The sequence below is a fragment of the Anomalospiza imberbis genome, chromosome 2 (genome assembly GCF_031753505.1).
Source record: "Anomalospiza imberbis isolate Cuckoo-Finch-1a 21T00152 chromosome 2, ASM3175350v1, whole genome shotgun sequence".
Taxonomy (NCBI): Eukaryota; Metazoa; Chordata; class Aves; order Passeriformes; family Viduidae; genus Anomalospiza; species Anomalospiza imberbis.
In genome coordinates, this window is record NC_089682.1 from 19696928 (window position 1) to 19711762 (window position 14835).

General features: G+C 37.8%; 1 protein-coding gene across 5 annotated transcripts in view; it reads left to right on the forward strand.

Moving 5' to 3' along the window:
* The window catches only part of ARHGAP6 (Rho GTPase activating protein 6), a 311515-nt gene that overhangs the window by 277126 nt on the left and 19554 nt on the right, over positions 1–14835 (forward strand). For all 5 annotated transcript variants that reach the window (XM_068180082.1, XM_068180084.1, XM_068180083.1 and 2 more), the window contains exons 4-7: positions 2794–3050; positions 7472–7667; positions 10229–10284; positions 14011–14161. In XM_068180082.1, the coding sequence (XP_068036183.1) occupies positions 2794–3050; positions 7472–7667; positions 10229–10284; positions 14011–14161 (660 nt within the window). The remainder of the gene's footprint in view (positions 1–2793; positions 3051–7471; positions 7668–10228; positions 10285–14010; positions 14162–14835) is intronic.

The window sequence follows — 14835 nt, forward strand, 5'->3', positions numbered from 1 at the left end:
GTAGCTTTGGCACTCAGTATGTATACAACAGACCAAGGTTTGAGACAGTGCTTTAAGGTACATTTCTTCATGCAAATGACACCTCTCTGACAGAGGGAATCCCCACCCTAGAGCTGTAAAAAGGCAGTTGGTCCTTTTACCTTTCTCGTGAGACCAGAGCCTCGAACCTGCACATCTTGTGACTTGAGTCAGTGCCCTTTCTCTCCCATCCGTAGGTTGCTAATTACTTCACACGAGTACAGCTTTTCTTTTTTAATGAATCTGAAATGTCAGAAGGGCTAACATTCACTCTAATTACCTGTCCAACAAGGAAGTTGTTGGGATTGAATTCTTCTGAAGAGTGGTGGGTAGAACATGCTCCCTGCCACCACAGCCCATGGTGCAAGCACACACACACATTTTGCTGGGAGCTTGAGGCTGCAGGCAGTCTGCAGAGGGGACAACTGATTCTCTTAATTTCAACAAATGAGGAAAACTTTACTGGGTTTGCCAACTCTTTAATGTAATTACCACTGCCAGCCAGCACCACTACCATCTGTATTTAGTCTGAAATTCAGCCAGTTGGTTTTCATCCAGTTCCACATCTCTGCCAGACACTGAGAAATCGAGGAGGTGGTTCATGTCCTCTGAGAAGGTCTACATCAGAGCAGCCTGGAGTAGAGGCTTATTGTCCTTTCTCTGGGCCACAGTGAGCAAGAGCGATTAAAAACCTGGAATCCCACACCTGAGAGTTTCCAAGGAGGGGCAACGCCTACCTCAAAATGCCAGCCTTCAGATACTGAAGTCAGGGAGAGGGTGGTTTTAATGAAACTTGTTTAATGAAGCAGTGCTGAGAGCTTGTGTCCTGCTGGTCTTGCCTCAGTTGAAGTAGGATCCATGGCACCAGCCTGCTGTTGGGCATCACATGAGCTCAATACTGCTGTCCTCTCCCAGTCTGAATCACAAGCAGCTCTGAGCCAAACCAGATAAATAGACATAGTTTTCTCAGGAAATTTTGTAGAAGGACAAATAAAAAGGGGTGCTGGGAGTATAAGAAAGTACCCGGTTAGACAGCCAGAAGGGGACATGTGCTGCATATGTGCATTTCAAGTTTGTCATCTTAAATGTTCATTAGGAAGATAATTCAGAACAGTCAAAAAAATTAATACTGTTATAATTTTGTGGACACACTGCTGGATACAGGAGGGAAAGGTCTGACTGAACTCCTGGAACTGGCAATTCCTACACTGTTGATATCTGTGTGAGGATGTTCTTTCTTGTCCTAAATTAAATGCAGATGGTTTTAGGTGTCATTCTACTCATAGGTCACCTCCAGAGTTGCTTGATATATGAGGCTCTGCTTCCTGATTTAGTTTTGTTTGGCCACCAAAGTTAACTCATGTCTTAACATTTCATGCTTCTAAAGAGCAGGAATGTTTCTACCAAATGAGAACAATGGGCTGTTGTTTCTTTAGTGTGATAGACTAGTAGTGTCCTCATTCAAGATTCTTAAAATATCCTCTTCTTTTCAATGCCTTACTTTAGTACAAATCCAGATACAATTTGCAAGTGTCATCAAAGACACTTTGAGTCTTAAAATCCCAGGAGGAATTTTGGTATTTAATTATTTACAGGATTGTGGCAAAGAGAAGTATAGTGTATAAGAATTTTTCTATGTGCTTCTTTTTTTTAATAATTTCTTTTTTGATGGTTAAAGAAATTTGGTTTTAATCTCTAGTGCTTTATTTATTCCTGATCTGAGCAGGTCTGAAGCTGGAACCTAGTAGAAGTTGCACTTATTTTCACCAGGGTGAATAGCATCAGTAGCTATTTTTTTTCATTTCTTTTGAGCACAAACCAGCTCTAGTTGGAAATCTGTCTCAGTGGTTTTGCTTCTGCTAATCTCTGAATTATTCTAATTCTAATTTGAAAATTATTCTGATATCATAATCTGATTTGAAAATTATTGATGAGAATTTCTTTGTTGCTGACTGATTAATTGTAAAATATTTTTCTATTTTGTAAAACATTTAAGCATTTGACTTTGAGATCTGAGATATATGCTGGTTTTGTACATTAGTTATATTGATGTGAAATAGGATTATGTTCTTTTTCTTAATTGAGACAAACATGTTCTCCTGTATTTCCATGTGTCCCTAGTTTTTTACTGTTACAAAGGAACTTCATACTGATATACCACTATTAAACAGGTTTGATCTTACCAGTATTTAAAACAGTATAGTTCTTATGTAAATTTAAAACTATATCCTTGAAGGCTTGTTCTGAGTGGTGAATGTACTTCGAAGCTTTCTGCACAGGTGGATTCATACTCTGAACTGTAGTGAAACCCGTGCACATGCCAGGACCCCTTGACTCTGGTGCCCTACAGCACTCACGAGAAAGGAGGCTGGTGAAGGGATCTGAAACATGAAAGAGGGCTTTGGCACAGTCCAACGAGGCTCACAGTCTCAGGATGGTTACCAGAGTTTCTGATGCCCCTGTGCACCACCTACATGTAACCAGAAGTGCTTGACTCCAGTTACTTTTGGTGGAAGTTAACATCTTAATTAGGTTTGATCTCAAGTGATTCTGTGCAGTGTATCTTGCATTATGTGGCTAGAAATATGATTCGGATACCATGGGCTGTGACAACCTGGCACTGTTGTCATTATTACAGAGTACAATACTTCATTGGAATTACTATATATTTAAAGTGACTTCAGACTGTTTTTCTTAACAAACAAAGAGTTAATTCTTTTGTACTAAATAAATACCAGATCTTTGGTAACTATTAGGGGTTTGATGTTGTTGCAGAATTTATTCCTCAGGCTTTCGGAATGCCTTTGTCTCAAGTGATTGCTAATGACCGGGCCTACAAGCTCAAGCAAGACTCTCAGAGAGAAGAGCAAAAAGATGTTTCAGATTTTGTGGCCTTTCTTTTGCCATTCGGAACTAAAAGACAGAACAAAGAACTTTCCAGCAGTAACTCATCTCTCAGCTCAACCTCAGAAACACCGAATGAATCCACTTCCCCTAACACACCTGAGCCAGCGCCACGGGCAAGGAGGCGTGTAAGTAGACACATCACAGTGGGGTGTGTGATTGTAGGTCCAGAGGGTCTAGCTGGACCAGGAAAACCCTGTTGTGTGTGTGGACTGTGGAATACTTTTTATTCGAATGGTGGGATTTTTTCAGGTGAAAGTCAGCATCATCAACATCAGAAAACTCATAACTTTAGTGGAGATCTTCTTTTGCTGATGCTGGTGGGAAAAGGTCATAGAGATCTGTGAGTCTGTAACAGATCACAAAGAGTCAGAGACGTTATCTAGAAGTCTTCCTGTTTGCTCCCTTTATCTACCTCCTTCTAAGTCTTTTAGATTTAACAAATTCCATCTGTCTTCAACCTAATTTTTTCAGCAGTTTTAAAGTCTAAACCTATGTGTTTGATATTTATAGGTATACTTATCTTAATCTAGCTCTAACTTGATAATAAGTCTGACTATTAATCCCTATCCTCATATTAATAAAAATCCTCATGGTCTAACCCATATCATATCCTCCATGGTAAGGAGTTGTCAGACTAGATTTGTACCAGGGTCTTCAAAGGATCTTTCTGCATGCAGGCCAGGAAGATGCCTTTGCCAGTAAGACACAGAATGGTGGGTTTGGGTTGAATATTAATCTACATGTAAAATTGATAATTTTTTAGCATTTTAGTTCCTTGTAAGTAAATTTTATGCTCTGAACTTTCCAGTTCTACCGTTAGTAATTTTTTTCTTTTGTTACTGTGGAATAACGGTTCTAGACTTTCCTGCTTTTTGATTTCTTTTGCAATGGAGGAAAAAAAATTGCATAATAAAATACTTTGAATAAAACCCCTTTTAAGAAATCTGAGCAAGAATTAAGGTACAAGAACAGACTCTGGAAAAGAATTTTCTTAAGAACCTCACCTTCTTTTATCCTTAGGATAAAACCTGCTTCATAGAAATTCTCTGTTGGGCTCTTCAAACCAGGATTTAAGAGGGGTAGAACTGGAGTAAATTGCAAATTAAGAGAAGGAAGAAGGCAGGTCTTGGGGCTCTTTGTTTGTCTAGTTGCCAGCTGAAGCTTCAAGTGTCTGTATTCTGTCTGCAAAACGGAAAGCATGATGTTTGCAGTCTTGTATACTCATTAATGCACATCTGTTGGTCTGTGCAAACCATATGAACAGGCATTTGTGTTCACACAAAAATGCAAAGTAATTGAATGAGTGTAATGGGAAATCCATGAACTTCTTTCAGAATTTGGCAGTCAGTGACAAAAAACTTCACTGTGTGTACTCATTGGCTTCAGAACCTTTTTTCATAGGAGAGAAAGATAATTCTTGTGTCCAGAGGTGACTCATCTGCTGTTCTTTTCACAAAGATTTGATGATAAGATTTCTGACAAATATTTGACCAGTGAGCAAGCACAAGAACGTGGATCCTTTGGTACATCCACAGAGATCCATCAGGACCAAGTTCTGAGGGAGTGTTTTGCTTGTTTTGTTTGTTTGGATAGTTGGGGATTTTTTGTCAATACTGGTACTACAGCTATCAGAGTGCAGAATTGGAGCCTTTAGTCCATAGCCATGAGGATGCAGCAGGACATGTTCCACCTACCGAGAAGTAAGAGTAGACTAAGGTGGGCAGTATGACATGAGGGAGCTGGCATTTTCTCTAGGGAATGAACTTAGCGAATGAATTTAATGAATTTTCAATTGTTTAACATTAATATCAACTCGTGTCCCATATCTTGTCTGTCTTAATAATTCTGTTTATCAGTGCACTTACTCGTCTGCCATGAGCTTGTTTAGGGGATGATAAAGAAGACTGCACTTACCTTTTATCTCTTGAGCACCATTGCACTGTTTTCAACTGACAAATGCTTACAAAAAAAAAAAAGAAAAAATAATTTGTTAGTACACGCAACTGATACAACCAATTTATCACAAAAATGCTGCACAGACACCTGGAGTGCAGTCCTCTTAAACTTAAGCTGGAGGGATTGTTTATCATTGCACCATTCACTTCTTTGCAGCTGTGTCATTCACTTCTGTGTATTTCAAACACAAAAGTGAGTCTTCAAACACTCAGCTGAGACTTTCAGTAAGAGGTAGAAGAAGGTAAAGCTGGCTGCAGAGCTCATGGTGTGAGTGCTGTGGTTCTCTCTCCAGCAGCTTGACAAAAATCACTGTTGCTGCATTTTCTGTGTAGGATTTTTACCCAGCAGATGGAAGTTCAGACTTTAAAATCCACTTTCCTTCATGTTTCTGTGTGCTTTGCTTAAAACTTCCCCAGTGTATTTAGTTTTGAACTCATCATGGGGAGCAGGGACTGGTATCCATTATGTGCAAAGGCAATGCCTGGTAGGTGGAACTGATTTTCTTTAGTTGCTGGGCACTGCAGTGTGTGTGTTACTAGACCTAGAGCAGTGGGCAGTGGTGTGCAGTCTCCTCCTCCACTGTTCCTCAGCAGTCAGGCAGGTCTGTCTGAGCCCAAACTAATAGGTCTGGCTGAGTCTGAGCTGGATTTGTGGAGTATGTTGGTAATGTTTTGTTGTGCACTGTGTAAAATCAGAGCTGGCCTGCACTTGGTATTGCCAAGCCATGACTTCAGTCACTGAACTCAAGGTCACTCTTCCTAAAGCCAGTTAATCCACAAATTTGATAAAATGCCCAAGGACCACGTTGAACTGACTGTATTTGCATCTATTTTAGGGATCTGAATCCGATTTAAGTGACTCTGGTAACGATTCATGAGGTGAGGAAAGGACCAGTAAAGGCAGGGTATAAAGGTGGGCACCTGTCACACAGGGGCTGCAGTCATGGGGTTAGGATTCATTTGATTCATTTGATGTTTGGAATGCCAAACTCTTAAATAAAATCAAAATATCGTTCATTTGGAATTTTACACACATGGATCATAGCCAGAGGTTCTTGTTTGGTCTGGAGGGTTTTTTTTGTTTGTGTTTTTGTTTCCTGTTGGCAGGAAATGGTGAAAGGAATCAAGCAGATGTACTTTTGAGAGACATTAGAAATAAAGGTCAGAAGTTGCATTCTAAAGGATCTAGTAATTGTTTATAGTAATGTGGGTAAAAAAAAACCCTAAAAACCTCCCTGTGCTTCATTTATACATCTACCATGAGTTACAAGAAACAGAACTATACCTGATAAGTTAAATGGTATTTTTAAGGTATTATGAACTAGAAATTTATCAATGAGTTTAAAATCTCGGTGGACTTTTTGTGAGTTTTGCCTGTTAGTTGAAAATCTTCATAAAGTTCAGTTGGCTAAGCTGATGGAACAAAATACTTTTAGAGCTTTGAATTCCCTCGTAAGCAATTGTAGAGTTCTCATTTAATAGACATAGAGTTCTGACTAGCAGTCCTTAAATTGCCTGTCAGCTTTTAGCAAACTGTAGTTGTCAGAAAAGTTTTGAGTAGGAATTTACATTTTCACTATTAATTCTTAGGATGACATGTTGCATCCCTGTACAGTACATTTTATGTTATGGTAAAATTTATGCTTTGTTTTGGAAAGAAAAAGATAGTTTACAACAGATATTTTTAATAGTAATAAAACCTGAATTTTTTCTTTGTGTTTTATTATTATTATTATTATTGTAAGACTACATGTACCCTAGAATGTTTTTGCCTCATAGGTTTAATGAGACTTGAGAGAAATGGTAGTTTTGAAGTGACACTAATCTTGTGCTTTGAAAAAAAAAGTCCTGTTTTTGAAGTGTGAAAATTGAAACATACCAGAAACCTCTGGCTGCTTGTGCTGCTTTATCCTTTACAGACTGTTTGAACTTTTGCACCTTGCTGTAATTGAAACCTGGATTTCAAAGCTTTCATTGGAATTTTAATGATTTTAAAATATTAAGATATGTGGAATAGAATTATTTAAAAAAATATTACCCCTCAACTTCTCTGGTGTATCTTTGCTCTGTAATAGAGTGGGATTATTTTAAACTCCACAGCTGTATGTATTTGTGATATCAACTGTTAACTGTATATAATGTATGATTGTAAATCATTTTGCATAAGTTTCACTGATACAATGGTCCAAGCTACAGAAGAAGTCGGCAATAAGATTTAAAAATATCTATATATCTCCATGCATGAATATGGTACTTCTGAGGTGCACCCACAGACCATGATTAATCCTTGCCCTGCACTATGTGCAGACTTACATCAGTAAAAGATGGAGTGAAAGACTAGAAAGCATTTTTTTCAGTATTTTAATTTGTACTTGTTGTAATATGATAAGAATAACATTGGTGCCATAGTGATTTTTCCTATCCATTAGACTGGTATTACAACTTCATTGATTTATAAAAATGTTGTAGCTAATTGTATTTTTATATTAGTTTGTTTAAAATGCTGGTAGGCAAAAGTCTTTGTTGGACGTCCTGTGATGCTGAGATTTCCCCAGCCCTACTGATTGTTCGCGTGTGTGTGTGCTTTACAGGGCGCGATGTCTGTGGACTCTATTACAGATCTTGATGACAATCACTCAAGATTGTTGGAGGCTCTCCAGCTCTCTTTGCCTGCAGAAGCCCAGAGCAAGAAAGAAAAGGCAAGAGATAAGAAACTAAGCCTGAACCCTATTTACAGGCAGGTTCCTCGGCTTGTAGATAGTTGCTGCCAGCACTTGGAAAAGCATGGTAAGAATATTTTGTTTTCCCAGGAGTGACAGATGTATTTTTACTATAATATAAATGAATGCCTATTTTGAGAAGTAAGTATATGCTTCCATTTGCAAGGGCATCTCTGAAAGCTAGACATTTTCCCTCCTGTTTTGCTGCTTGCTAAAAATGTCTCACAAATAATTTTGTACATGATAGTTTCCCAAACTGAAGATCTATGTTACAAGCTTGTAAATTGGCCTATAGAGCACAGGACTAGAGCTTTTTCTTGGAGATCTTGTACCGGCATGCTCAGTTCTGCAGAAATGGTTCTTCACACCCCACAAGTTTACCTGTACCTTCAGAATAAAAAGTCTGAAATGTGCCAGTCAGTCTGGAGTTATTCTTCACAACCAGTGGATCTTAAGGTGTGAGATGTGGATGAACTATTTATACTGTAAGACTTTTGATATTTGAGGGGCTTCAGAATAAGAAAGAATTACATGCTAAATATATTTTAAGTTCCAAGTAGCCTCTTCCTGTTCACTGCAAGGCTTGAAGGCTGAATACTCAGTTTGTCTCTGGCTTGATTCCTCCTGACCAGCCTCAGGCTCAGGCCTGTTCTCTCCAAAGGAAATTACAGACTCATGCCAGTATTCTTCCTATGTGTTCATGATTGTCCAGACACAAGCCTCCCACAGCTTTACATAATGCAGAAGCAATAGTCAATCTGGGTATCTGCTCACCATCTCCACCAATGTATCTTAGCCTTGTAAAGTTTTTAATGGTAATTGAAATGACCTGGCCACAGCAAGATGGAGTTATCACATGGTCAGATAATCAACAAACCATAAAATAATGGTGATTGTAACAGCAAATGATGTATTTGATGCTAATTTCACCAGCAAGAAATCATTTACTAACTCTGAATGAAAAGCTTTTGCAGATGAGGGACTGCAATTTTAACAACAATGCTGAGCTTTCACAATTGATAGCTGATAACTATCTTCCTTACAAATGTATCAAGGAACACTGCAAAAGATAGTCACTGTTAGTCTTTTACAGAGATTAGATACCGTGGCTGACAAGTAAGTATGGGATGATTAAATTTGAGATGAATGACTTCCATCCCTTTAAGCAAAGGTAGCTGAATTTGAAGAACATAAAAGTATCTGAGTCAGCCAAAAAAGCCATCCAGCTGAGTAACACTTGGATACTATGAGTTTATGTCACCTGATCATCTGTGATAAATTTTTTAATCCTTTTAATGCATTGTCATAACAAAGTTCTTTTCTATTTGATGCTCTTTATGGAAATATTTCCTTTACATTGAAGTTTTCTTTTAAAGGAAATTTATGATGGGTTACTGTGCTTTGTTTAAGAGTAAACTATAATATACCACAGTGCAATAATCTGATATAATCTGGGGTAAATTCTTCAATTTTAAATTTAATCTGCTGTCCACAAGACAGTCATTGGCAGTGAGAGAAACTTAGAGATGGTAGAAGATGAGCACTGTGGCAACATCATTCCAGGCTATATGATGGACCAAGTGAAAATACTTGCCTATATGCATGAGTCCTTTTTCAGCAAAGGCATTTGTTTCACAAGGTAATTTTACACTTCCTGTATGTCAGTAGAGATTAGAGCTGCAGAGTAGCCCTTGTTAGTCCATAAACTTCCAAGCTTATAAATAATTTCATGCCTTTTGCAAAAGTGTATAACCATGTAAAATTATATTATGTACACAGGCCCTTAAGGCTCTAAAATTTCCACTCATATTGTCATTGCTAAAGACCATGTCACCTCTCAAATTTTTCAGGTCCTGTTAGTCTACATGTCCATTTGAGAACCATATTATCATTTGTTGTCGTTATAGTGGCTTTCTACAGGGCTAGAAGAAGGTTTGAACTGAATTTGAAATGAAATACGAAATAGCAGGCAACACCAATTTATCACCAATTTATCACTTTAAATCTAAATGACACACTTCTGCACTTTGCCTAAAGTACCACAATGCTTCTTCATAGCTTTCCCTCTATATAGTAGCTGTTCCTACCTTATAAACTGAACGCAACTCCCTGTTGAAGTTCTGCCCTCTCATAGTCCGCCTCTGTGCCTCCTTTGAAGGAGACTCTCAAATTTGTCTTGACAGGAAATTTAGAGCCAGTGATTTATCCTAAATACCAGCTTCATCCTGTATCCAAATACACAGCTCAATACCCACATATTTAGTTGTTTTCCTGCCTGTTTCCTATAATGGCTGTCCTGGAAGTTACACCTCCAAACCCTGAGCAGTGCCTCAGTTTCTGCATACCGTTGTTCCTCATAGCAGTGGCACATCCAAAGTGACATCACAAGAAATGTCACAGAGGTGCCATTTTGCAGATAAAGTGTGATCCTTAAAAGCCACTTTTGGATAGCTTCTTAATCATGACCAAGTCTTGCATCAGCATGGTAAGTACACATTTGTGGAGAAATATTTTGCTTTTTTATTTGTTCTTATAAGTACACACATAGGTCAGAATGCTTTGGTTCAATGCACTTTTCAGGAGAAAATTAAAACAATAAAATAGTGCTATGATGTGTTACACTTGCAGGTCTCCAGACAGTAGGAATATTCAGAGTTGGAAGCTCAAAAAAGAGAGTAAGACAGGTGAGTGGATACATAAATGGTTTTCTTTCATCAGCTATGATACAAATAAATCTGATTCCTTAGGTTGTTATTTTTTTCCCATCTGTAGCATGGTGAAATTTAGGCTTTCTGAGTCAGTGACTCCACTGGTTTTTTTGATGGCTCATAAAAGGCTATTTCCAGTATCTTTTACATCTGGTGAAATCCTTGTTAGGTTCTCAGCAGGTTAATAGTCTCTGTATGTTTTGCTCTGGAAAAGTAGCACAGGGTTGGAGATCCAAATAAACTACAGTGAAGAAATTTTCCAAAGGTCACACTGCAGGGGAAAAAAAATCTTGGCTGTTCGTTTCATCTCAGAAACAGCTGAAGCTCCCAAAGTAAACTCAAACTGTAAATCTTCTTTGGAAAACTCACAGTATGAGAAAACATGCAAGTACAGAACAATCTCTTTGACCCTAAGATTCCTGCTCCTAAATATCACCTTTCTTTTATCCCTGCTAGATTTCAAGGTCAGAGCAGACCCTTCCAACTCTTAGTCTCAGCCAAATTATGAGAAAGCAGAGATAGTGTACAATTAGGTTCCAGAGGTAAAGTCAAGTGTGGGTGTTAGCTCCTAGGTATACCTACCTTCACTGTTATTCCCAGAAGCTGGGAATACATGGTGAATTAGAGCAGTGGAGAAAGTGGTTAGTGTTTGCATGATGCATAAGGAGGGGATAAAAAGATACAGGAAAATATCCCTTCAAAGAACTTAAGACCAAAAACATCAAACAGAAAAAAAGGCAAAAGAAAGCTTGACTGCATCTGATCCCAGAATTTATAGTTCTTTGCAAAAAGTTGCAAAAACTTCATAGTGTAATGTTTTATCCTTCTGGAAAGTTACTTTGAATAGCTAAAGTGAATTGATTTTGGCTGGTAGGACAGTACAGCCTACTGAACTGTAGCTCATTCTCCAGCAATTTCTATTCTTGAGTATCTGGTGTTACATTAGGCCAAAAAAGCATCTGCAGAGGCAGTTTTCAGATCAACACTGAACTAGATAAAGTGTTGAAGTTGTCTCACATTTGCATTGCAGGCTTCAATGTCAAAATGTACATAATCATTTAGGGGTGAGTACAATTGCATCACGTCGGGGGAAAAAGCAGAGAGCTTCTATCATTCACTTGTAAACTAAACCTTACTCTGAACATTTATGACTCTGGCCACTTTTTGTTCTTTGGTTTGACTTTGGTTTCAATAGGTGAGGAAATCAAGAGATTTGGGTATCTGTTTTTTATTACATGGACTAATTTATTGAACTAGGTGAACTGATGTATTTCATTAAACAGCAAGGAAGCATCAGCTTGGCTCTTGTAGTTTTGTAGTTATAGTAATAAATGTTGTCAACATGAACACATGGGAAAGTCTTGATTCAATTAAAATTCCACTCATTTTCTGAACCATAGAAAGCCAAACCCAGCACTCTGATTTTGGTGTGCTTTTGCATTCGTTCATTAGTTTTTCTTATGTAGAAAGTAAGCATATTTTGTTTTCCTTCCTTCCCCAGTTAGAAAATGTCCTGTTTCAACTGTAGTTTGTTGCAGTAAATACATAAGTAAGTAGATGTGTGTGCCAGAGGTGGTTTTGATTGGTGAGCAGGAAGAGAAAACATAGAACGTGCATCTCTTGCAAAACTCCTCCTTCATGTTCATTGAGGTGTAGGACAGAGATTCCCAAGCTCATGTGGACTCAAGGTGGTAGATCTGGTACATCAAGATGCCAGGTACCATCTTGTGTCTGGAACTGATGCTTGAGCAGAGCATTGTTGCCAAGGTTGTGGTGGGCAACCCTTGATGCTGGGCCTGGTGACATTGTGACAGCTTCAACCCTGAGGATGAAGAGTGAAATAGATGGAGCTCTGCTCTCCTATGAAAGAGAGCAGTCTGTTCTCTTTCTCTCTCATCTCATCTGTTCCAGCACAGATGTCCTCATCTCTCATATCATAAGATTCAGTGGATGCTGTAGTTCACCACCTGTATCTTCCAGAAGTCTGAGAGCATTCCATGTGAATGGAGTCTGAAAGACTTAAAGTTGAAATGTACAATAAACAGTTTTTACAGCCATGATACCTGGGTCTGAAATGTGGCCACATCTCACCAAAGCTTCTGTGATATTTTGCTGGTTAGGACATCTCTGTAGGTCTCACAGGATATCGGATCACAAGTGCCATATTCAAGTCTGTTACAGCAGTTTATGATTTAGCAAGCTATTTGGGAAGTCTAAATTCCTGATGCAGTGCTGATTTGTTTCCTCAGCTGCTTTTGGACACTTAAGTGCAGAAACAATCTTCTGGATTGAGGTAATTTGTGGTGCTCTGCAGGGATGTTCTGCATTTGTCACCAGTCTAGAGAGTAGAATTAAGCTGGGAATGTAGTCCTCAAATTGGCAGTGGAAAATCTTTGACCATAAATCAAAGAATAATATTAGATAAAGAACATATTCTGGTCTTCATAGTGTAATTATTTATTATTAATTATGACTGATATTAACAATGTTAAAAGTAATCCTAATAAATGAGAATGGAGGCTGTGGTTTTTAATGAATACCTGTCACACCCATTATGAAAGCACAATCTCAGCTGAAAACAAAAGATTTTCACACTGAACACACTGAAGATAGATTTGCACGTGATCAAGATTTGCCACAAAGTTTTACAGGGTTATAGTTTGCTTGTGACTTAGCTTCTTTCCTCTCTTTGGTATGTTTATAGTATTACTGGTGAAGAAACCTAATACCTCAGATTTCTTTTTTTATAAGGTTTAGCTGTAATCACTCTCTGAGAAAATAGGTGACATAGCGATACCTCATAATGTTAGCAAAGGTACAAATTTTTTTCTAGAAAATAGTTTTAAAACCTCTTGACTGTTTTCAAAATGCAAAAAGAGTAAAAGGTGAAGCTGTCAGCCTGAGGAAAGTATTCTGCTCTTGCTTTTGGAAAATCCCTCCAGAAGGGCAAGCTTTTACCTTTCCATAAGGTGTCTCAGATTTGGGAGAGTGTTTTCATCTGCCTTTGGGAAGTGTGATGCCTTTGAATTACACAGCATTTGTCTGAGGACCAAAGCAGGGGAAAAAAAACTAGCAGTACCTTGTAATGATGTTAGCTTGCTGTTTGTGAACTCTGTAATGATGATTATTTAATGAGCATAATTAAATTAGGAAGGCAGAATGAGGTGTGTGTGAAGGAATGCTGTGAAGTGTTAGCAAACCTTTCTGCTTGCTACCTGTCTTTACATACAGTCCTAAATGACAAGAGAAACGTGAATTTTGTGGATAGTAACATGATCTTACTAATAATGTTTTTCTACAAAATTCATAAGTGTTACAAAATGCAATTTTAGTCTTTCTGGTTCCAGGGATAATGCAGTAAGGTGATACAAGAGCCTGTCTTGTAATTTTCCTTATTCTCTCTGGTTTCTGCCTTTTCATTTCTGCAAAAATTTTACTTAGATACATGTTTTCATACAAGAGTGTCATATATTAGCTGGAAAGAAAATTGTATTTTATTGCAATCTGGTACAAACCTTAAGTTATATATTATGGAATAAGCAGCAATTAGATATGAATTATATCTTTGACCTTACCAAAGACTAGTCATGCTCAGTCTTGAAAGAGAAAATGAGTAAATCTGGTTCTTAAAAGATTTTCTGTGTTGGGATGTATTGATGGGGACAATAAGTGACTATGGTTTTCTCTCATGATCCTTTTCAGTTACGTGAAGAGTTTGACCGAGGCGTAGATGTTGTATTAGATGAGGAGCACAGCATTCATGATGTTGCTGCCTTGTTAAAGGAATTTCTGCGTGACATGCCTGACCCACTTCTCACCAGAGAGCTTTATACACCTTTCATCAACACTCTCTGTGAGCTCTACAGCGTCTTGATTTCACAATTTTCAAAGGCTAATTTGTTTGAATTCTTTGATCTCTACTAATAGCCTTCCTTTATTCTGTTCCTTTAATGCTCTGGCCTTGGTTTGCTCCAAATATTTGTATAATACATGATAAAGTATATAGTATATTTAATATACAATAGTATATATTATATAATACAATATAGTGTATAAATATTATATATTAATATAAATAATATAGTATATTCTTTAGTATAAATTTACTGAGGTCTTGGTTTTACTTCTTGGTTTTTATACTGTGTAAATATAATCTAGAAAACTAGAACAAGAAGGATTTCATTAACTGTGCATATTTTTGCATTTGTAAGGATGGAATTTATGTTGTGTATTAAAATCTGACCCTGTCATTGATCCAGCAGTGCCAGGTCACAGACTCCCATTTGAATCCTTGTATCTTAAAATTTTTAGATCTGTCTACTGACCAAAGTTCCAGAATGGCTTGAAAAAATTAAGTTTCTTCATCTTGTTTCTTTCATTCATTCTTCTTTGATGGTTCTCAAACCTTCATATTAAGAACTCCTAATTGTGTTGCCTAAGACCCAAGTTCAGACTCTCAGGGATTTAGGAAAAAGTCAGGTGGGACATTTCAAGCTTAAGCAGCTGGCTGGTTTGGGTTCTTCAGAT